General features: G+C 45.6%; 1 protein-coding gene across 1 annotated transcript in view; it reads right to left on the reverse strand.

The window, feature by feature from the left end:
• The window catches only part of neurl1aa (neuralized E3 ubiquitin protein ligase 1Aa), a gene marked incomplete at both ends in the record, with an annotated part of 39,103 nt that extends 22,922 nt beyond the window's left edge, over nt 1–16,181 (reverse strand). Inside the window, 3 exons of the mRNA XM_080524787.1 lie at nt 6,709–7,030; nt 7,693–7,958; nt 16,148–16,181. Of these exons, the coding sequence (XP_080380913.1) occupies nt 6,709–7,030; nt 7,693–7,958; nt 16,148–16,181 (622 nt within the window). The remainder of the gene's footprint in view (nt 1–6,708; nt 7,031–7,692; nt 7,959–16,147) is intronic.
• Nucleotides 16,182–25,539: the final 9,358 nt, after the last annotated feature.

Here is a 25,539-nt window from a genome sequence, read left to right on the forward strand (position 1 = left end):
ACCTCTGGGGGGAAAAACATTTAGAGTTTGCATGGGGAGAGAAAAGCAAACAGTGAACTGCCTTGCCTTGATGAATTGTACTCCAGTGTTAATGCCTTTCTCTCTCTCTCTCTCTCTCTCTCTCTCTCTCTCTCTCTCTCTCTCTCTCTCTCTCTCTCTCTCCTCCATTCATCTACCTCTCCCTCTTAAGTAAATCAACAACTGTTCTGTATGCCACTACTCTTCAGCAGTATGACATTTAGCATCTACGTGCTAGCCAGAATCCAGAACCCAACCCAGCCAGAGACTGGGTTTATCCAGGTTTGTCATGTCATTAATACCTACATCAATAATATATACATATAACACTCTACAGCTGGTTCGTATCGAGGGCCAATCACACTAAATGACTAAATCTGTGTGAGCTCAGAACATTTGCATCTCTGAAAAAGAGGCTTATGCACCTAGACTGCAAGAGCCTCTTTACTATACAGTATGTCAGTGTTATGTGAAGTGATGTGATGTGTATATATCTGTGGTCTGCCTATCTACATTGACAGATGTAACGTCATACTTATCCTTAATACTTCAGACCCTGTGTTGTATTTCGACATCCATAACATGAGGTAATCATAACATATCAGGTTTTCTCCAAACAAAACCCAAAGGGAACCCCTGAAAACACAGTATACATAATCCAATACATTTCAACGTTGTTGAAAATCACAACACACACTCGCTAGTCAAGCCAAAATATTGCAATGCAATGGATTGTATGTGCATTCCTGGGGGTGCACATACAGGATGACCTGTCCTGGAAGAACAACACAGCAGCCATCATCAAGAAGGCACAACAGCGGCTCTTCTTCCTGAGAGTCCTCAGGAAAGACCACACCAGACAGGAGATACTGGTGGCCTTCTACCGCTGCGCAGTGGAGAGCATCCTCACCTACTGCATCTGCGACTGGTTCTCCAGCTGCACAGCCGCAGAGAGGAATGCGCTACAGAGTCGTGAGAACGGCCCAGAAGATCACCGGCGCCCCCCTCCCCTCTCTGGAAGAGCTGTACAACACACGCTGCCTCAGGAAGGCCTCCAAGATCTCCAGAGACCCATCCCACCCTGGGTACGAACACTTTGCTCGGCTGCCCTCGAACAGGCGGTACAGGACCATGTTCGCAAGGACAAACAGACTGAAGCTCAGCTTCTACCCCAGGGCCATCCAGGCCCTGAACACAGCAAAGACCTAGGTTCTGGGCCCTGGACAGTCTGGACGGATTGATGGCAGCTGCTGGATTGAAAAATCAGGTGTAGTGCTGAGGCACAAATGTGTACATTTCAAGCCTGCAAACTGCGACACTTTAAATGAATGTGCAATAACACTATGTGCAATATGACAACCCTAGGGTACATCAGGTTGCAGAGAAATAGGAAATGTTAGAATAGGTATAGCATAGCATAGAGTACAGCACAGTGTTTTATCTGTACAGTATAGTATAGTGGATAGTGTACATAGCCTTTATTTATGTAAACCAGCTCCTTTCCCTTCTTGTTTTTTTAGTTTTTTTTTCTTTCCTAGCACCAGGGGAGCCCCCCCTCCCAAATTTCGTTGTTTGGTACCTGTACTATAGCAATGACAATAAAGACCATTCATTCATTCATTCATTCATTCATTCATTCAGTGAGTAATCCCCACTGCTACCTAGTTAACTATAACACTACTTTACATTGTTAGCAGGCTCGCAAAACAAGCTGTGTTTGTTGATTAGCGAGTGTGTCATTGATTTTCAACAGCTGAAATGTTTTTCCAATGTATTTCCATTTTTCTAAATAAAAGTCTGAGCATTAAATCGGCTGCCGGCTTGTTACCGCCTTTCACCAGCAGCTGTCACATACGGAGACCTGGAACATTTCGTCCCTGCCTTGTGTTCTAACCTGACGTGTTCTAATGGGCGACCATACCGGTCTTCTGACACCCTGTCAGAGATAGGTGAGTTTTTCAGACACTTTTGTGAGTCTCACACAAACAGAAAGCGTCACATCTCTGACACCTTCATCCATCAATCTTTCACAGCCTCGCATGAAATACACCGGGCTTTTCTTTCTCTCTTTTCTTTTTTTATCATCCGAACAAAAGAGCACATTCCTGCAATCACTGGTGATTTCTTTAGTGAAAAATAAACAATGCATTTAGCCAAAATGGGGAAAAAAGGAAGCCGCAAATTGCTGTATCAAATGCAGGTCAGGTTAAAAGTTCAGCTAAGAATATCTTAATCATACAGGTTTGGTCTCAGAGCCATTTGAGGAAATAACAGAATGTTCCTGTTTTGAAACGGCTATTACTTGTTGATTGTCTTTCATTTGAGCGGTGAGGCTGACCTGTCAGTCACTGTGATTGACAACTAAATGCTGTTTCCTCCTTGTGTCGCAAAGGCTGCTTATCTTGTCAGTTAAAAGAAGGTGTGTTATTCATGTGTAATGCAATTTATCACAGGGGATATTCCTTTGTATGCAAAGTCCATGACAGCTTTGTCACTTTGAATTACTTTTTTGTAATTCATGCGTGCATTTGTGTTGATAGTGATGTTTGCAGTTATAGGTCATGATTATAGTGGAACTGAACTGGGCTGAATTAGCTATTCATTCTTTCACAGTCAGCTATTCATTCAGTCACAGTCTGAAATATTGTTTATTATAAGATAAAGAAATGCGCCCCTCATTTTTTAAAGCTAGGCCTAAATAAGATTGGTGAAACTGTCACACTTGACTTTCTTCCATAACCAAACTATGTACAAACCTATCATTCCACTGCTTATGCTTTTACTGTCCTAGGAAACATGTCTCAAAAACATGTTTCGAAAGTTATGCCGCTCCCAACTATTACAGTAAATTCCTGGAACGCTAAAGTCAATATCATAGTAATCAGGCTTCATTGTTTACATATTTGTTGGTGACCGGCTCTTTGACGGTCTGAACAAACAGCAGAGTGTGGCTTACCCACGCCCTCTTTGTTTAAAATAGGGTGTCTAAAACTAGGGCCAGAACCTCCCCCCCGGGACACGGGGACTAAAGCAACGGCCCTCAGGCCCTACTGTCAGACGGCCTTCTCACATCTCCCTCGTCTTCACAGGCGTCACGTTGAGCCCCAACCCCCCCCCCCCCCCCCCCGGCCCCCACCCCCCAGTCTAACATCTGGAGCTACTCAACCTCTCTCATATGGACCTCTGTGTGTGTGTGTGTGTCTGTGTGTGTGACCGTACAGTAAGTGTGAGGAGCCACCCAGGGCATGGATATATGAAACAACCTTTGTGCCCTGTTGGATTTGAACCCCACAGGGGTGACATTTTCATTTCCCCCCAGATGAAGTTGGTCAAACCCAGGCAATATTGCATTTGCCCAGTTCAAGGCCTGGCCCCCGTAAATCAACTCGGCTCTAGAAGCAATTCTAGGAGGCTCAGCAGAGTGTGTCATTGTATCGCCTTTCCTTAGTATCAGGCCCATAAAGATATGGGATATGTTTATGTCTAGCTACATACAGTATATCGCCTAATCCAGCCCGAAAGGAGAAGGCAGTTAAGAAGAGAAGTGCTACATACAGCCAGCCAGGCAAGCTAATCTCTATTCTCGTGGTCACCAGGGATGTGTGTGTGTGCGTGCGTGTGTTGTGTGTGTGTCTGTGTTGTGTGTTGTGTGTTGTGTGTTGTGTGTGTCTGTGTCTGTGTCTGTGTCTGTGTCTGTGTCTGTGTTGTGTGTGTGTGTGTGCGTGCGTGGAATGGGGCTGCCATCACAAAAGTAGATTCGATTTATCTACCCCATAACTCTGGCTGTCTCAGTTTCATTAGCGAGTGCAGGGGGATCTTAAACTACACTCATCACACTGCTGGAGGTGAGGAAACAGTAAATCTCTGCGCCACCTAGAACTCTCCGAACAGTGTTCAACAGTGTTCCCCTGCAAGGAGCCAATCATACCATACCTCTCAACAATGGCCCTTGCATGTGTTACCCAGTCAGACGTCTCAAAACCGTCCCTCTGACATGCGAACAGCTAATACACGCCATACAACGGCACAATACACGTGAGATTCTGTTGGAGCTCCGCAGATGGGGTTAGTCTTTGGTGTCTAATAGCTAATGTCTTTCTGGAGCATTTTTGAGTGACTTTTCAGTGGTCTTTAGGATCTTAGGCACATTTTATCAAGAGGGAACCACAATGGGAATAAGCCTTTGGGTTTTTGACTCATATATGGTATTAAATATAAAGTGTCTGTTTTGCGTGTCTGTCACCTGGGGCAGCTTGATACGTGCTTTTAATGAACAAATAAATCCCATGAAAAGGGCATCTTCGGGAGTTGGCAGTAGTTAGAAAACAAGACATTACATGGCTGGTAACAGAAGACGGTGGGAACTCAAACATGACTGACGGGAGGTAATTCATCAAACCGATCTGGGATCGGCCTACCCTCCTACAAACACCACATCCAACCATGATGAGACCAAGCCAACATAAAAAAAAAACGAACCTCAGATCAGTGCCTAGGGGCTAACTTACAGTACAGTTACTGTGGTCTTAGCAAGACAAACTTGTCCTGACGCGTACGCACGGAAGCCATTAAAGTTAAATAAATACAATGTGTAACAGAATGCTACTTGCCGGCAGGAGAAAGAAGAAGAAAGAAGAAAGAAGAAGAACAAGGTGATTCGGTCAGACAGATAGCAGGGCTGATCTGAATAGGAGGTGAAGGCGAATCCCAGGTGAATGGGAGTCTGTGTTGGGATGAGAGCTAACATCAACCTCATGCTAATTCCCATTACTGCTTACAGCGGCAAACCGTTCACTTGTGAAACGTAACCAAGCCGTGTACTGTGCTGTGTATTAATGCAGCCATCACGCATTTTCAATTGAAGTCCTCGGAGAAGAGATTACCGTTCCTCAATAACAGCATAATATAATGGAAAACGGAAATGACAGCTGGATTTCTGCCCTGACGCTGATTGAGACGTAAGAGGATGCTGGTTCTGGTTTTGGTTTGAACTGCTTACTGTACTGTTACAAGTGTTGGCTGTTGTCCATTCCAAAGCTGTTTATGGAAAACAGACAGGCCGAGGCAGGAAAGAGAGAAAGCTTTTTCCCATGCCAGATAAACACTGTGAGAGAAAATAGAGCCCCAGATGAATCATAGGACTAGGATGGGTGAGACCAGGGGCTTAACGAGAAAGGGTGAAAGGTTCAGGGGTGTTGCAGATAGAAATGGATTACACACAGAGCTGACAGTGTCGTCGCCTGTTCTCTATGACAAAGAGGAATATCTATTGTACATAATATGGACTTCTAGCTGAACCTGCTCCAACGTTCCACTCTACTGAGCAAGGCCTAGTTTATGAGGGCAGATGTCAGTCTGAAGGACCCCCGGAGGTATTAGTGCGCCTTGCACTTCAGGATGTACTGAATGTGGCCTGACTGTGAAAGCCAGTGGAGTGACTTAACTGGGACTGAAGAGAGCGATGGAAACTGTGCTCAGAGCTGCATGCGGTTGACAACGAGGTCAGGGAACTTCCCAGAGTTCAATCTGTCCGAGGCCATGTATGAAACAAATGTGCATCTGGCCTAAGGGATCCGCTTTTTCTTCAACATGTTTCTCTTATCTTGTAGCGTTTTTTTTTCCGGGTGATGCCGTTCTTGCTGTTTATGACGAGGTCGGGGGAACTCCCAGAGTTCAATCTGTCCATGCCTTGTAAGAAAACAAATGTGCATTTGGCCAACAGGGACCCTATTTTTTGACAATGTTATCTTGTTTTTGGATGGGTATGCCATTATTGCTTTCCTGGGCTTGGTACAGTAATACAAGGCGACAACGTGCACTTTTGAATCGTGTGCGGTTGTCTGACATCACCGCCTCTCGGAACAGACTGTGGAGGAATACAGGTTGTTTGCCTGTGTGTGTGTGTGTGTAGGTGTGTAGGTGTGTGTGCGTGTGTGTGTGTGTGTGTGTGTGTGTGTGTATGAGTCTATGTTTGGATTTTAGATAATGCGATTCCCTCACACACTGAACACAAAACATCCTACCCCCCAGCTAACCGGGAGAGAGATACCGCTGTCAATCACTCCTGCTCACAATTAGGATCAACTGTGCTATCTATGGAACCATGTGACCCTTCTATTTTTACCAGAGGGGAGGGGGGGGGGATGACAGCATTGAATCCCTAGAGAACAGAAACATTCACATACTTCCGACCAGGGCACATCAAAGCCCAGGCCTTGCTATCGTATGCTATGCCTTCAAGGTATGTATGCTAAGCTTCGTAGCATGCCTCGATAATGCACAACTGTCAAGCTGTTTCACAGACCTCGCCTCACGGTCCAGTGTGTAAACGTATAGGGCCAAATATTGGTCAGATATAGATAGCATTTTTACAGAGCTTTTTGTCATGTCTCAGGTGCTTTACTGTACACTGGGTTGAGGTCGGTCACTTCATGGACCATGAAAAAGCCATATTCATTGTAAAAAAGGGGCCTATGACTTTTGAGACAACAACAACAACAAAGTGTTTGTACATGACAAATAGGAGGGGACACTTTGTGACGCTGCATACGCTACGGGGATATTTCACGGAGTCCAAAAGCTACGTCTGACAATGAATCCTGATATCGTTGCGATTGCGATACGGTATCCCCGAAATGTAAACGTGATGTAGTAAACAGTTCAGTCGCGCCTTATCGGCGGCCATCTTACCTAGCAGCTGCACGCCGCGGGTGAGCCCGTAGACGTCGATGAGCGCCCAGAGGGGCTCCGTGGTGCGCACCCCGCTGAAGAACAGCATGGGGCTGGACTCGTTGATGCGGTAGAACACCCGGCCCTTCTTGTCCACCCAGAAGGCGATGACGTTGCCCTCGTTGGCGAACTCCTCCGGGAGGGCCTTGGCCCAGAAGCCGCTCTGGGAGACCAGGTCGGGGCAGGCGTACTTGGGCAGGCTGTCGGGGTTGATACGGGACGGGTCCTTGGCGGTGAACCCGAGCCGGAGAGCGCCGCTCCAGCAGCACTGCTTCTTAGTGATCTGTAAGGGGCGGTAGAGAGAGAGAGAGAGAGAGAGAGTCACAAAATGCCGCTCAATCAACAAGAGATTTCCCCCTTTTTTTTTGGGTGTGTTTTAGGTTTGAAAGGACAACCGACACGCAACCGCTAGGACTGTACGTGACCTTTTTAGTTATCGGAGGACGAAGGTTAAGGTTCTTAGAGGATTAAAGGTTTTCTGAAGACATCTGAGGGCAAGTTCGTGATAGCGCCGAAGCCGGAGCTCTTTCTTTAAACCTTTAAATCTTCTGTATGCATTGTCAGACGTGTGCGCAACACAATTCTGGCGTCCCTGTCTTGCCGATAACCAGTAAGACCACATTCACTAAGAGTCAGTGTCTGTTCCCATAAGCAGTGTTTACCCAGCGCTTTCCCTGTGTTGACATGTTGGGGTGATAGTGACAGCAGAAACCTGCTAAGCCTATTTGGGGAGACAGAGGAAGAGATGGGGAAACAGCAGCAGACAGATAGAGGGATTTGCCTGTACAATCTCATTAAGGCGAGTGTGTGGATGTGTGTGTGTGTGTGTGCTTTAAGTGTGTGTGTGAGTGTGTGTGTGTGTGTGTGTGTGTGTGTGTGTGTGTGTGTGTGTGTGTGTGTGTGTGTGCGTGCGTGCGTGTGTCCTCCAATATTCCCCCAACCTACCTTGATGCGGACCTGCTCGTACAGGGCTATGGGCCTGTTGCTAAAGGTGATGGCGTTGCAGAAGCTGGCCTGCCTCTTGACGGCCTTCTGGGCCAGGTCCATGGCGATCTGGGAGCCCTTGGCGTTGGGGTGGAAGAGGAGGGGGCTGATGGCCAAACCCCCCCCACCACCACCACCACCACCACCACAATGTTGGATGGGCAGGCAGCGCTTGGGCTTGTGGTGGCATCGGTGGGCTGTCGAGGGGAATGGGCCCCCCAAAGAGTCTGATGGGGAGAGAGAGAGAGAGAGAGAGAGAGAGAGAGAGAGAGAGAGAGAGAGAGAGAGAGAGAGAGAGAGAGAGAGAGAGAGAGAGAGAGAGAGAGAGAGAGAGAGAGAGAGAGAGAGAGAGAGAGAGAGAGAGAGAGAGTTAGAATGTATTTTTCACCCACCAGCCTGCCCTGCACCTCACCAAACAGTGTTGTGCATTTTTCTTTATTCAGAACTCCGTATATAGCAGTCTAACACACATAACATGTTGTGATATAGAGCTGCCTCATTCGTAATCACTATATAACAAAATCTCCTCTGATCACATTACATGCTTCTCTCTTAAATTAAGTCTGCTGAGCTCACTAAACTCAATATTCTTCCAACAGTGGAAATCAATTGTAGACAGTACGCCACGGCAGGCAGTGCAGTTGTGTAACGTTTTCCCCATGTCTGATTCGGGAAATGTAATTCTACTCATTGCTTTGTTCCTATATCACCACATGACCCAAGGCACTGAGGGGTGGAGAATTGAGTCAATGATGTGATGTATAATATGATTTGGGGCCATCTCTCAATAATGACACGGTTATGTGCCATGCCATGCCATCCCTGGACCCATTGCCCATCTGACGGCACTGGGCATGGGGCATGATTGACCTGTATTTTTATTTTCACTCAGGGTGAACACAAATTTGATTAATTTTCGATTCATATTAATTGTATAGACCATGTCTCAGTGGACTTAAACTGTAATTGAATAAATGCCCTCCATGGACTTTGTAAATTGAATTGAATATACTTTATGGAAAGCCAGACGCAACTAAAAATCATATAATCATATAAAATAATTTCCTGGAAGAGATATACAGTACACTCACATGACTCACTCTTATGATTGGTGATGCACATGTCTTGTGATTTGTGACGGAAAGCTTCGGGTTTAGAAAAGGGACAAGTGTGAATGCGGTTTCTGGCTGATAATGAGATGGAGAGAGAGAATGAACGTGTTTCAGAGATGACGCGGGGAGCAGGTGATGGAGGAGAGGAGGATCTGTCCCCAGACGCTCACAACAACACCAGAGCAGCCATGCTCGCTAAGAAACAGCTGATACAAGCTCCCTCGTTTCCATGGCTCCACAATAGAAAATGTTTTTCGATACGCCTTTCATGTGTATGGAAGATCTACTGTTTTCTGACAATATTTGTTTGCTCGGGTTCTTAGGAAAATCTTGGCCTATTTTAGCCGAAAGCTGTGATGCGTAGACACACACTGGGACTATAATTAGTGTTAATTGATTTCCAACCAAACAAAGGCCTCAACAGCAGCCAATCAAATCCTGCAGGAGCTCTGATGAAGCTACTGACATACTGCCTTCTGGACAACAACACCGTCTGCTGTGTCAATAAATATACACACACACACACACACACACACACACAGGCTCACACTCACACTCACACTCACACTCACTCACTCACACACACACACACACACACACACACACACACACACACACACACACACCCACACACACACACACACACCAGTCTCCCAGTGTTTATCTAGTAATGGGCTTTCTAGTTTCAGCCCAAAACGACAGCAGATATCCAGTCCCATGAGGCAACAACATCTATGGCCTTTGTCTTAGCAGGGGCCGAGGGAGGGCATTCATTCAATGAGGCGCACATGGTCACAACAGATTGAACTGAATGCATTAGCTTACAGTAGTGTTAAAGAAAGAGAGAGAGAGACAGAGAGAGAGAGGGAGGGAGGGAGGGAGAGAGGGGTTTAGGTTAGAGGGTGAGAGAGGGGGGAGGAGAGAGAGAGCAAAGAGAGTGAGTGAGATCAAAGAGAGTGAGAGTGCAAAGAAAGTGAGGAGAAGAGGAGAGAGTGAGAGTGAGAGAAAGAGAGAAAGAAAGAGAGAGACGCAGCTGTTGGGTTGGGAAAACTGAGGTTAAGTGTGAATTCACGTTCCTTAGCAACCCTGCGCCCCTGCGTCAAAAGGGGCTGGATTGTAAATGTGCGTACCAGGGTTTCGTCCTGGCATCCGTGGATAGGTAGAACAGATGCAGTTTGTTTGCCAGGAGACAAAATTATGATTTTTTTGGCGTTTTCAAGATTTCATGGAGGCTTTCCATGGGGGGGGTTGTTGTTTGACTATTGATGGCAAAATAAAACACTTTCTATCTCCATCACCCTCCTCTGACAGGGAGAGGAGTGTGACCCTATCCATCTCCATATGTTCTGTTTCTTTTCCTTCGCAAACCTACAGTACATTTTTTACCGCCTGCCAAACCTGGAAACCTCCCAGGTGAGGATTGCTGTTTGCTGCCCTTTTCAGAACTGAAATCACCTTATTCCTCCTTAATCCGAACATCGAAAACTAGAATAAGCAAAAAACAGAGAACGAGATCCGAGGATCCTCTTTCTACCTTCTTCAACACGGATTCATTTCTACCCACGACGCCCGCCCCAGTGCCCGGCACTTTGTCCTCAGACGACATCCCTAACGAAGCGTGGAAGGGCCAATGGAAGCACAAGCACATTGGCCGATCAAAAGATTCTACTCACAGTCCGATCATTTGTCAGTAACAGGTTTTTAATTCCACCTCAATGACGTACAGGGGACTTGGCAAGGCTAATTTGTCCTCCTCTGCCTTCGGTTACGAACCAGGGTGAAAATCCCAATGGTGGGTGGAGAAACCCAATTAGTGTAAGTGTTTTTGCTAATGTTCTGCAGAATGCATATGGAACCACTCTCCTATTCAAGCCCTGTGTTGTTGATGCTAATGATGAATATACATCATGTTCGAGCCCAAAGGACTCAAACGAGAGGGCGAGGTGCACCAACAACCAAAATGACTGTAATAGGCATCGGTTTTGATTATACTTCTTTGATATGCTCCATACTCAAGAGTACCGTTTAGTTGAAGGAATGCATTTATCTGGAGCTTGGAGGAATTCCAGCACCTGACCAAAGTTGGTGTCGTCTCACACACACTCACACACAATGTGACCCCATCGGACGTCAAAAGCCTTAAAATGGATCTAGTTAACCAACCGGTCTGGCAGCTGCCTCCAAAACCTTGCTCCATCTTCATTAATGTGTGTGTGTGTCTGTCTGTGTGTGTGTGTGTGTGTGTGTGTGTGCATGCCTGCTTGTGTGTTTATTCAAACCAAACCCCTTGCAGGACCATTTCCCTCCTAAGGGGAAGTGTCTTGTTACGGGGTAAACAGTGTGCATACTTCTTTCTCCTGCTATAGCCTGAAGTGTGGTGGACTTTATTCCCATAATGACAGGAGAGTCATGACAACTCAAATCCCCCCTTGGAGTACAACAACGGCTTCTGTGTGACTAGGACTTCTGGGTGTCATCCTCCAATGAACATCTTTGAAACAACTGTAAACCAACGGTTTGGGGACTAAGATAGTTTTTTTTATACTCCCTGCAGGTGCGTTAGCGCAGCATTATGACGGCTAATGCAAATAATGTTCTGTCAGTTGAGGGAAATATTCAAATATTTGTTCAGGGCTTTTGGAGAAGCAACTTCCTTGTTGCCTAGTGGGAACTTTCAACTGCTCAGCAGTCATTTATCTGTAGTCAGATGCCTACGTATAGTATACAATTTCCACATACGAACCAATTGAGTGACTCACACTGTCCTCATGTTATACTGTGCATCAATCACACAATAACGCTGTATGCCAAACAGTATCACCGTGGCAACGTTGGACACACAGGTTATTAAGTTTGTGCTGACAATGGAGAATGCCAATCCTCTATCAGCAACTAAGACCCACAGCAGGGCAACAAGAGTCTCTCCTATGTTACCTCTGCCCACCGACCTCCCTCTGCCTGAGCTGGTTGCTTTACAAAGACAAGCTCAGTACACATCCTAGTGGTACCGAGCCAGAGGTCCGGGGACAAAAATGCACACCGAGTACACACACACACACACACACACACACGCATGCACGCACAAACACCACAAGTACACACACTCACACGCACACATACACAAGCACACTCATCTCACTCTTACTCTCACACTCATGCACACGCACCCCCCGCAGCACACACACACACACACACACACACACGGCCTCTGGGATGATTTAGCCTTGTGATAGGCTGACTGTCACCTCTCATCTCTGTTGGGGCTCTAGTGTGGGATCGAGAAGGCAGCAGCAAGATGGGTTCTGGGGACATTGTAGATCCTCTTCATCCACATACAGGACATTGGGGGACATCAAGGTCACTTTTTTAATTTGATTCATTTGTTATGTTTTTGCATTTCTTTTCCATTCGCTTCTCGGTTGAAGTTCCAGTTTCTTTGTACGATTTCACTCCAAGTACCTGTTGGCATTGACTTTTCCATAACCGCAAAGTAAACAACCCCGCAGCGTGGTGGACAAACAACATTGTTGTTCTTAACAATGTTTTCCTAGGTTGTCTGAATGATGTATTTACTCAAAATGAGTCATGAGCGAACGCTATGTCGGCTTGATGTAGCACCGACTTTGAAATGAATCAATGGGTAATACATTCATCACCCAATCTAGGCCAACTGGAGTAGCATAATGGCTTTCAATGCATCAAAATATGTTTTCCAATCTCTATTAGGCAAGCTATTTCACTTTCCCACTCTCCCACAGTCATGTAAGAGGCTGAAGCTACTAGCTAGTGTTTATGTGTGAAGGACAGATGCTACAGTGATAAAGATCAAGTGTGTAAAACCCAATACGATCGGACTGGCTTAGAGATAGAGAAGATTACTACTGTAGTTGCTGTAGCTAGGGTCGTCTGGCCCTGTTTGCTCTTAGAAACGGGTTCCATGGTAGCAGCGAGCGCACACATGTTTGTTGTAACCATGGGCCGTCATGCGCTAGGCAACACACTGACAACACCATTGATTTTCACTTGATAAACGGCTTGTGTCAGGGGCAAATGCATTGTGGGAGTTTTCGAGATAAATGTAGACTGACAACATACTCTATATACATACGCCTATCTTGAGGGGAATTCCATAGAGTGCTAGGATAAAATAAAATAAAACTACATTTCCCACGTTTGGTAAATCACCTGTTTTAGCAAATGAGGTCGTATCTAATGTCTTCTCATCGGCTTAACCAGGCGACTGTGTCAGATGAATAATTAAGACATGGCTGTCATGGCTACAATGAGCAGAGGGTGCAAGGAGAGCTGCCAAACTTAATAAAGACCCTGGTTGTGACGCGTTCCCGTGCGGTCACCTAAGCTCACCCTTGTTACCTCATTCTCTCAGAGAATAGCATTACGCAATCCTAATCAATAATTGAGCATCATTTAGGATCAAGGGCTGTAGGACAATATAATCCAAAGTATTCTTTGTTGCTTTTTCAAAGGCAGCGTCTGAGAATGCTTTGACAATAACGATTGGCTTTGGACTATAGCGATAGGCAGTGTATTGATTTCAAGTACCGTAGGATGCTTTTTATATTGACTCAATGTCATTGTGTGTGTGTGTGTGTGTATGTATGTGTGTGTGCACTTCCCTTGAAGGTGACCTGACAAGAATATGATGGGGTGTGTATTGTCACGCTGTGTGTGTGTGTTTGAGTGTGTGCGTGTGTGTGTGTGTGTGTGTGTTGACTCAAGTTAACCAAGTCTAAGTTTACAGGGAGACACTGGCACGGTCGCTACACACCAAGGCCACCTGACCCGACAGACATACGTTACTGTCACACACCATGGCAACAGGGCATGGCAAAACACACAGGGGAACATACTCTCTGGGCTGTGCCCCCCATCTCCCCCTCTCTTTCTTTTTCTTTCTCTCTCTCTCTCTGTCTGTCTCTCTTTATTGCTCTGTCTCTCTGTCTCCCTCTCTCTTAATAGATTTTAATTCAATGACCTTTTATTGTAATTTGGTAGCATACTGTTCATGTTTAAATATAGCAGGAGAGGTTTTTTGGATAATAGAATCACATCTCTATTGTCTCTCTCCCTGTGTCCCGCTTATTGTTTCAATATATCATAAGACACAAACAAATAACATGAATTGCTATGAATGCATCCACTCATTCAGCAGCTAATATATAAAAGCATTTGCATCAATGGCTACACAACAACAATGAAACAAACAGTATGCCTTCTTCTTAGAGCACAACCCCATGCAGCGGGGCTGTAAAAAGTATTACATAAAACGCATCCAAAACTCGTATTGTGTTTTTTTCCCCATTCGTTATGAACAATAATCTGCACGGATGTCCCATGATGACCACATGAAAAATGCAATAATATTTCATTTTACTGGGACTTTGACAGAGATGTGAAACACTGATATGGCCTCTCTTCTCCTTAATCAACCCTGTGTGTGCAGACTGAGCCCCTATTCATTCCCAATAGAGGAATGAGGGCCGTTCTCCTCTTCTTCTCTCCCATAGAACAGAACAGAACAGAACAGAACAGAGCTGCGGTATGAGCTGCTCCGCTGGCTGGCCCACTTTGAGTCGATCGATAGAGAACATCAACAAGTGCTCCCACACATTCGACAAGAGACTCAATTACGCAATCGAGTCCCAACCCTGCTTGGATGTGTGTTCGTTCTGCTGTGTGTTCGTTCTGCTGACTTCTGCTGTATTCGGCTCATTTCTGCTGTGTTCAGTGTTCTGAATGCAGAGCAGTATCGATTGACACATTAAAAAGAACGCTTTAATGAATAGGCCCTTCATGAACTATAGGCTATCTATAAGTGTGTGTGCCGTTACAAACTTAGCAGTGTAGCATTAAAAAAATTAAAAAATTCTAGGCACTTGAAAACCATCTACAATAGCGTATCGGTTGATTGGTATTAGACTGTAAAGTGTTACCCAGTCTCTCACAGACCCACAAGTGAATGCAGTGTGTAGCCTAATACCAGAGACAGGCAGTTAATACGTGAGATCTCCACTGTCGCTGAAGTCTTTGACCTTGCTTCCCAGTGAGAAAGCCAGCCTTCCTGTCGTCCTGTCCCTGTCACAGTCTGTCCCACTTCACCTAATTGGTTTAATCTAGGGGGCTTTAATTAGAACAAACGAATCAGGTGGAGTCTAACATGGGAGGCTGGCTGCCTGGCTGGGACTTAACTTGATGTCAGTAGGAACTAAGCTGCTCTCGCCAAGATGTCTGGTGTGGTGTTTTACCTGGATCAGGGGAGGCTGGTGGAGGTAGAAATCAGAGGACTGGCTCTATTGTAATGCATGAAAAGGAATGGTGAATGGTACCAAACATGTGTGTTTGATACCATTCCTCATTCTGTTCCACGCGTTACAATGAGCCAGTCCTCTGAGTGATTTCTGCCTCCACCAGCCTCCCCTGGCCTGGATAGGACATTCAGTAATATATCGATGTTATACATGTGTTATAACTTAAACATTAAATGTTAAACATATGTTGTTCTCTTCAGTGTCTGCATGAATCACACTCACATTACATGACTTACCCGTGCACTATAGGTCCAAATGCATTGTAGAGCTTATTAATTTACAGTGTATACCGTTTTTATACATAAACTTATCAACTTTTTTTGTTTGTTTACATTGTGCCTTTTACAATCATTCCAGGACTGAGGCAGGGTGACCTGCAATAGCCTATAACCACACATTGATTTATTGATTTGGTTGGCAAGGTTACAGCACAGCTGCACACATCATGACTATAAAAAAAGGACAAGGCAGGGGGAACCACACCATCTTACAATAATAACGAATCCGAAATAAAACAGGGAAACCCCGCAACTTTCTTTTTCTTTTCTTTTTTCCCCCTCTGGTACCACAACCGAAAACGGATGATAAGCGATGATAACGCCTTTAGGGTTGAATGAGTAGGATAGTATATAGCCTACAAAATATAGGCCTATGATATGGCAACCCAACAACACCCAAAACATTGCTACCCTTCTATGGTTGTACTTCTGTGGACACATTGATCGATGTGAAATATTGGACAAGATCCTGATCATTAACGTAAGAGGTCAGAGGCTATGTCGCCTGAGCCTAATTGCCTGGTGTGACATCTCTGTGACATCACGCCTTTGGGTACCTGATACCCACACGCAACCGCGTTGTTTTACGCGACAAGCCATTTGCCATTGATCATGACATAACCGCAAATTGAACTGCCGTAGGTCACAGCAGAGGCGATGATATAAACTACGAATACTTGAGGGGGGGTTTCCTTACCGTACAAGGCATTTCGTGTCATCTGGCCTCCCATGACTCAATTCCAGTCGAGTGCCTTATTATATCACCAGGTTGTATTATTCAAAGAGTCGCGGTGCGCAATCCAACGCCGACAACATCATTGCCTTTGCATTTGCACACCGATCTGCTGCTCTTCCCACCCAAATGGACAGAACCAGTCCGGTAGAATACAGTACGGTAACGGTACACTCCTCCTAAGCGCCAAGCTGAGCGGTGCGTGTAGCCAACTCCCCCCCATTCACTGAGCGCTCTCACCGCCGCCGAGCCCCTCTCACTCACACACACACACTGGCATTTACATAGTAGGTGGAGTCATGGCATGAGCAGGCATTAACGCAATAGCTGCCGCTGTGAACATCAGACATTAAAAGAGGAAGGGTGATTGATTGTGGACTTTGAGAGACTGAGGGAGACGTCTGGTCTGCGACGAGAGTGAAACCCATCACGGTTACATTGTTGTAGTGGTAGGGAATAAGAGCTGTGCATTTGATTTGGGCATCCTTCTTCATGCTCTCTCGTGTTTTCTCCTGTTGAAAAGGGGAGCTACCGTTTGTGGTAAGTGAAATAAGCATAAAGTGCATTAACAGACTATGTTTAGTTACCCAGAACCTCAGAGAGCAAAGCGGTCACATTCTTCAGCCTCAGCACTCTGTCTTTCACCTCCGCTCTCCGTTACCTTATGTGCCTCAGGCCCCCCGACGGACAAACCAGAGTGGCCCTTCAAGAGTCCGGCCTTTGACTTAAGCTGTCATCGCCTACCCAGGATGACCTCAAGATCCTCCATCACCCTCCATCTTAGAGGCCCCTGTGTTTACATTAGCCCTAGGCTATACTGCTTAGAGTCGTGATGACACCGTGAAATGTCTAGTAGGGAGAAAATAGATCATCGAAAAACGTGTTTAGGCACTACACAGCTGGGCGTTAAAGGTAGGGTAGGTACAGTGAGTTCCACCAATGAGGATAGCAGAGAGAATCACAAAAGAGAGAGAAAAAATTAAAATAGATCAACCAACTACAAAAGCTGTCACCGTCATAACCGACTAACAATAAAACCCTAACCCTAAATCAACGAGGAACGTTTTCTGAACGGAATCTAGTTAATGGTATTTTTGTGTGAACACATTTTCCGAGTAATGGACCATATTAAATGCAACTTAAGGAGAGAGAAACAACGACAATCGGTTGAGCCCTTTTTCAGTTCCTTGTTTGTGTTGAAAACATTACCATTGAATCCTGCTGGCAATAATATTTACGTTTTTCCATTTCCTATTCACATTTAACGATTACCGCTACGTAACCATAACAAACACTTGAGTTGGAGGAGGACTTTGATCAAAGTTAAATCAGAGCCACAAAACCCCAAGGTTTGGGTTAGGGTTGGTAGATTAGGAGGACGGACACATGGTGTGCACATTTTAAGTAAAATGATTGCAATTAGTGTGTGTGTGTGTGTGTGCGTGTGCGTATGCGTATGCGTGTGCGTGTGTGTGTGCGTGTGTGTGCGCGTGTATGGGTGTGTGTGTGCGTGTGTGTGCGCGTGTATGGGTGTGTGTGTGTACGCGTGTATGGGTGTGTGTGTGTGCGAGTGTGGGTGTGTGTGTGCGAGTGTGTGTGTGTGTGTGTGCGTGCGAGTGTGCGCGTGTGTGTGTGTGTGTGTGTGTGTGTGTGTGTGTGTGTGTGTGTTTTGTGGAAAAACTCAAGTGTTTTGTGTTTTCTCAATAGGATTCAGCTCAGGCAGTTTGTCACTTAATGCCCAATGCCTACTCCAGGTGGCAGGCACAAGGCAGCCATGCCAAGTGTAACATGGTCTATCTCTGACTGGCACTGCCAACTCAAGGGTTCCCAACACCACAACACACCATGGGCTGAGGCCATCAGTACACGACTACACTGCAGGTGTCAAGGGTCGGTGACATCGCAGCACAATGCTACCGTCACGTACCAGCAACATCTGCTACACAAGTGTCCGAGAAACAGGATCTCCTGCTGGCGAGATGCCAACCGGGTCTAAGAACAGACATACTGTACTTCACTGGCATCAGACTGGCTTTCACTGCATCATACCACCCAAGAGATATAAATGTGAAAGGGAAGGTTGGGAATATAAATGCACTTCCTTGCATTGTCTGCCATTCAAACACAGACACACAGACACACACACACACACACACACACACACACACATGCTAAAATTGCCTTCCTTTGAACAGTGTACATCTGACTTCCTGTTTTGATACACACTTACTCACTTTGTGACACTGCAATCTTCTTTAAAGAGTGAGAGAGTGAGAGAGTGAGAGAGTGGGAGAGTGAGGGAGTGAGAGAGTGAGAGAGTGAGAGAGTGAGAGAGTGAGAGAGTGAGAGAGTGAGAGAGCCTCTTTGGCCTGCAGTCTTCCCTATTGTCTATGGCAGCCCTCACAGAGTTGGGCCTTTGTGAGTCCAGACGCAAATTGCATTACATAACTCCCTCAAACAAATAAAGCGATGGCGCTGGTTCCGGGCCATCGTCTGTGCAACGCATCTGGTGACAGCATGGACCCGTACACATGTCCACTCCAAACCCAAAACACACTCCTCCAGTTAGTGTGTTTTGGAAGCTTTTACGTGGACTACTAATAGGCTCCATATTGTCTTGGCTTTAAAGGGACAAAGCCCTGGCTCGTGCCGCTAGCAAGATCAGCAGATGTCCTCCGCTGGAGCCCCCATCACGTCTTTGGGTGGATAATGTACTGTTCAACCTCAGCCCCGCGGCCGAGGCTGCCAGATCCACGGACACACGGCTTTCAGCAGGATTTACGACGGTCCATTGTTGGTGCGTTATCTAGTGGTTGCACAAGAATAGTGGGCCGTGGGATTCTATGTTTGTATTAATAGGTTGGGGATTTTGTACTTCCATTGCATCTGTTTTTCTTCCATAAAACACTCCGTTCAATGTCATTTATGGCCCCTGCTTCCCCTCGGGTCAGGCTCTTCGTATGAGACGACTCTCTGATCTTTGTTGAGTTTGATTGGTTGTGATCTCCTTCTATTATCTTGCCTTCGATATATTGACGTCGTGTTGGGTTAGGTCACAGTGCCAAATCATGTGTTTAAATTGGGTACTTCCTTTGGAAATTTCGTTAAACATAGACAAAGGCCATATGACCAACAAAAAGGAGAACCTAATCTGGTTGGGGTACACAGTATGCTAACAGAATTTCAGTTTATTATTAACCAGCTGCTTCCTAGTTACGCAGCAAGAACAAACACGCTTGTGATGTGCGGAGCAATTAAGTTGTTTGCAGGTCTAAGGTTCCGTTGACAGTGAGAAGAGGATATGTGTGACAAAGATCGATGGCCACATTGAGCTGTGATCATTGTCAGCTCCAATAACAGTATCAGATCTCATCATCACGGGACGCACAGTTTACATGACGTTGCTGTTATAGCTGTGCAATAACACTCTAATTACTCTAGTAACAACATTAATTTGACATTGTACTTAAGAACAACAACTATTTCCCCCAGGCGATCAGGCTCATGAACAACACTGTAGACAATTGACTATCATTCCCAAGCACACCCCATGTATACGGACTACCTAAACCTTAAGCTCACAGCCATTGTATTCCTTGAACTATCTATTTTATTACTAGCTGTATTGCTAATTGTATCCTGTCTTATTTGTCAGTTATGCCCTGTACTATTGTCCATTGTATCTTGAACTATGCCTATTTTCTTACTGTCTGCAAATTGTCTGGATACTGCTAATTGTATCATGTCTTATTTGTCACTTATGCCTATTGCCTTATTGTCTTATGCTGCAATGTCAGGAACCGAAGCCGAACTATTTTACTCTTTTACACTTGTGTAACATAACAATAAAACTTGAAACTTGAATCTTGAAACTTGAAGAAATTGCATTTTAGTTACAAAGTGAAGGAGTTTAGAAGTTTTTGTTATTACCCAAAGGCCTCTGTCTCTGTTGCATTATAGCGATCGATCCTGCTTTGAGTCTCTATCGAATTTAAAACAGAGGAAGATATTGATCAAGAGCAGACGTCGCTGCTGGTCTCAAACTACTGTATCGCAGCAACTAGGTCAAGTGTCCTCTCTCCCTCTCCCAGTCCCATCATCCTTCACTCTCAAATGACAGCTGTATACCAGTCTGGCACAAGGTCTCCACGACAACCGTTGCGTCTGGTTGCAGTGAATTACATTTGCATGTCCTCGTGGTACTGCTAGGACACACATGCTCACACAGTCACACAGTCACAAAGTCTTGCTGGCTTTTTTGCTACTTTACATTTCTGCGGGAAGATACCCACGTTTGTTGGTTTGAAAAACCAGCGAACCTTTCCTTCTCTATGTTTATTCACCTGATCTGAGGAGAACCCGAAGCAAGCTACGGTATACAAACTGTTCACAACCAGGAAACGCATGGCGACACAGAAAGAGTACAAGACAAGATGCCACAAAGCCCATTTGGATCAGTATTCCAAGGAGATGACAAGGGTGAGAGCAGCTTGCAAGGTGACTCATCCTCGGGGCTCGGAATGAGGTCTGCCGCCTCTCGCCGATTACTATGTGACACAGTGACAGGGAACAGGGTAACAGATGCTGAGGGCGGTGTATAGAGGAGTGGGTCTCCTGTGGTCGGGGGGTATTGTCTGAAGAGGGCCCGTGTGGCACGTGTGCGCAGAAAAAACAACAAAAAGAACTATTCAACACAGCCTCCAGAGGCCCCCTCTACTGAGCCATGTGCAACCTATCAGTATGTAACACTAGAACACCATGTGACAAGGAAGGGAGTATAGATGGAGGGAGAGGGGAGAGAGAGAGAGAGAAAGAGAGAGAAGGGAAGGAGAGATACGTCTATTTGCTTTGAGCCATCACATAAACATGATATAATACAGTCACGATGAGTGACCAGGAAATCCAATATGATTACGTGCCATATGTGGCATATGGTAGGTACAGAAGAGAACGTTAGAAGGTAGATACAGAATAGAACACTAGAAGATCATATCACGAGAGAGAGAGAGAGAGAGAGAGAGAGAGAGAGAGAGAGAGAGAGAGAGAGAGAGAGAGAGAGAGAGAGAGAGAGAGAGAGAGAGGGAAGCGGGTTGAGATGATATGACTCAGAGATATCTACAGTAATCACAACAAACATGTTATGAAATTCAGAATGAAAGTAGCAATAACATCAATAGGCACAGTATAAAAGCTGCTGTTGGCTAAATCTAGTACGCAGAACGCATCTTATCTCAAGTGTACTGAGAATGTTTTGTTGTCCATGGTCCCTGTTCAAATAAAAGTAATAATAATAATAATAATAATATCATAGGATAGTACATAGGGTAGATCAGGGTATGTTATCTCCAAGGTTAAGTTGGTAATCAATGCAGCACAGTGACACAACGACAATGCCTGCATCTCAATCACTTTGTCATGCATTCCCACCAGAACCCAACCTCTACAACAGATCAATGTCCATGTACCTGAAGACACCGGCCTGCAGAAACAACAGGAGGAAGTATACCGTCTTTCACCCCTCATCAAAAGCGTGAGCCGCTTACCTGTGTTGTGTAACATAGTTTTCATCAGAGTGACAGAGGTAGAGTGGAGAGGTGATAATAAGATCTGTCACTCTGCTGTAATATCTTACCTGCCAGACCGGATTATTGCTAAGAAACGGCTTATTGTCTGGGCCTAGCGGTGCTCTGAAAATGCCATTTCCGTGTGTGTCCGAGGCTAGGGTAAATGTGTTGGTGAAGACAGATCTGTTTTGGAGTCCACTATGGAAATATTATACAGTGTGTGGAAAAATACTGTCGCTTTTTTTTCTGGTCTTTCTAATATAGTATTCCAGGGGCTACGGTCGTAAACGGTATGTGATTGGAACGTATTCGATGGTAATCTGGTTTATGAGCTTCTTTTCAGGAACTTGTTTTATCTGACCAACTGAAACGTTGAGTGTGTTTCAGTTGACTTCATATAAAGAATCTTGATTAGTGTCCGAGATTATACTAACCAGATATACTGGAAGGGCCAGTTTCCCAGACACAGATAAACCTAATCCTATACTAAATCAATCTTTTCAATGGACATTTTCGATTAAAAAAAGTCTCATTACGTTTTGTTGAGCCTAAAAGAGATGCGGCTTGTGCTCCTCTGTCTTTATCCAATTTCATACACATATGTAACTGTACATGTGTTTGTAATCCTTCCAAAATATAACAAGACGGCTTTTAAATTGCAGTTCCGATCATAATGGGGTGTTTATTGTTCATTACATTACGGCAACACGGAACAGCTGCTTGACCGGGAAACATATTTTCTTACATTTGTTTGAATGGATTTTCATCTACATTAATCAGGGGTCCTGCTGATGTAGCGGTTTCGAAATCGCCCCTCCGCAACACACACACACACACACACACACTGGACACACACACAAACACACAGACTGGACAGTGGACACACACACACACACACACGCACACACACACACACACACACACACACACACACACACACACACACACACACACACACACACACACACACACACACACTCACACACACACACACACACACACACACACACACACACTTACACACACACACACCACACCAAATCTAGCACATGTCCTTTTTGGCACGTGCTGCCCCCTGTTAACTTTGATGGCAACTTTCTGGCACCACAATAGGGTAAATAATATGACGTGAATGCCTGCACCTTGTTACACTCGTTTTACCCATCCTCTCATCCCTCGCTCTCTTTTTATCACTCCATCTGTGTTACCCATCTCTCCCTGTCGGATGCTTCTTGAGAAGCGATCTATTGGAGACGAAACTACTGAAAAGACGACCAATGTGCTTTGGGAGTAGTCCTGCTGTCTCTGACGCAGCTATAGCCTTGAGTTACTATTCAACAACAGTCATTTTAATTAGGCACTTGAAAGGCCACTGAAGATTGGACAAGGACCCCCATCTGGCCCTTTCCCAATGGGAACAAGTGGGAGAGAAACACATCAGAGAGACACTTTGGCAGATTTCACTTTGGCACTTTCTTCGGGGCATTCAATTCCCAACACATACAAGCTGAGTATCAGTTTCCTAAAGTATTACGCAAACACACGGGAGAGACATCTTTATCATCCCTCTCTACCCCAGGCAAGGGGGGAAGGAAGGAAGGGTGGGGGAATGTGGGAAAGAGAGAGAGATAGAGAGAGAAAGAGAGAGGATTCACAGGAAGTAAGAACAAACGTCTCGCTGGAGGGGCAGAGAGGCCCAGAGTGAATCAGGGAGAGAGAGAGAGAGACCTCATGTTGTGTTTGATCTATATCAAACACATTTCATGCATGAGAAGCATAACAATATCACTCATAGAACTGAGATCCCCATTCATTCCCATTCAAATCAACGTTTATGCTTCTATGATAATGATGATGATGATGATGATGATAACATTTGAGTGTTCCCTCATGCATTCTTGGAGGATCCCTCAGTAGGTGTACATTTTTGTTCTTGCCGAGCAGTAAGACCCCAGATTCAACGATTCACGTGCTTGGTGATTGGTAGATGACTTAAATCAGGTGTGGCCTAGCCTGGCCACTATGATGTAACAGCTGAATGGCCTATTAGAATGTTCTAAAACGATTGGATTCTTAATAGGACTGGTTGTTAAAATCCCTAAATATTCAGCACAACAATTGAGTGGAGTTGGAGATGTCCTCTTGGGTGGAGTGGAATTTGGCAATGATCACCTGGTGCCACCAGTACGACACATCTTCAGTTGTGGTCCCCGACCTCATTGGGTGTTTCGGCCAGTTATCACAAGACACCCTCTGAAGTGTTGTCTTGTGTTTGACGTGAGAACTGAAAAAGGAGTATCCTGCTACACCTGGCTTCAAGGCCATCAGACGCCTTCCCAGGAACTCCCTCATTCCCTCAGAAACTCCCTCATTCCCTTGCTGTTACAATTGGTCATAATGTGTTCGTAGGGTACAATACTGATAATGTGCATATTAAAACAGAAAAACTGGTAAGATATCTAACATCATAGCTAAGCAGCGAGAGGGGCTGTTTTTGGACCACAGACATGGAGTATCCCACAGAAACACACACACACACACACACACATACACACACACACACACGCACACGCACACACACACACACACATGCACACACACACACACACACACACACACAAGCCCGCTCAGTGTGGTACCAGCAGGACTGCTCATAGGTGGAGGGAGGCTGCTGTTCTATTCTAACAGCACTGAGTCAACCACAACACCATTTGGAAGAGAAAATAGTTTTAAAAAACTGCTAAAAACAGACACATGACACACACACGCACGCACGCACGCACACCCACGCACACAGGCAGGCAGGCAGGCAGACACACACACAGGGCAGTGTTGATATTCCTGAGAGGTATCTGGCTAGGCTAGAACAAAACTATACACACACGGGGTCCCGAAAGGAATGAACTAGGAAACACTGTTCCACACACACACACACACACACACACACACACACACACAGTCACCCCCCCCACCCATCCAAACCACCCACTCACCAAACCCACACGCACACACACACACACACACTGCCATAGAGAGAATCCCTATGTACTGTATACAGGGCTACTGTGTGACGTGGCTTCTCTCTTCCTCCCTGTCATGACCGCTCGCTAATCTGCAAACGTATAAGTGACAGAGATGTGGATTACATCACCGTGGCGACACGGGTAGCCTAATCACCCTGGGATAAGGCAGCCAGAGGGAAAACAGGATCTCATCTGAGACTCCCCTCCTCCCCCTCTGCAGGAGAGAGCATGGGAACAGTCTAGGAGGTTAGCTAATGGGGATGAGGGCGAGATAGGACTTGCCCTCCGGACCACACTTTTGCTGTAGATTTCCACTGAAGTGGGTTTGGGGGTACCTCAGGATCTCTGGGGTGTGCAGGTGTGATGTGATCCTCGCTATGTCTCCGATTTCTCATTCTCTTCTCACACACAACACACGCACATTGTCTGTCTCTCACACACACTCAAGACTGATCACTAACTCTCACTCTCACAGGCAGACAGGCAGACAGACAGGCAGACAGACAGACAGACAGACAGACAGGCAGACAGGCAGACAGGCAGACTGACAGGCAGACAGACAGACAGACAGACAGACAGACACACACACACACACACACACACACACACACACACACACACACACACACACACACAAGCACTCAGCCTCCTGTAAACTCTCCTGTAAATGTCCTATGGCCATGTTAGCAGTGACAGATGGTGGAGCCGGGATGAAAACTCCCCAAATAAATATGTAATCCGCTCCTCACATGGGTCATGGCCTGCAGCG

Source organism: Nansenia antarctica (genome assembly GCF_963989245.1).
Source record: "Nansenia antarctica genome assembly, chromosome: 2".
Classification (NCBI taxonomy): domain Eukaryota; kingdom Metazoa; phylum Chordata; class Actinopteri; order Argentiniformes; family Microstomatidae; genus Nansenia; species Nansenia antarctica.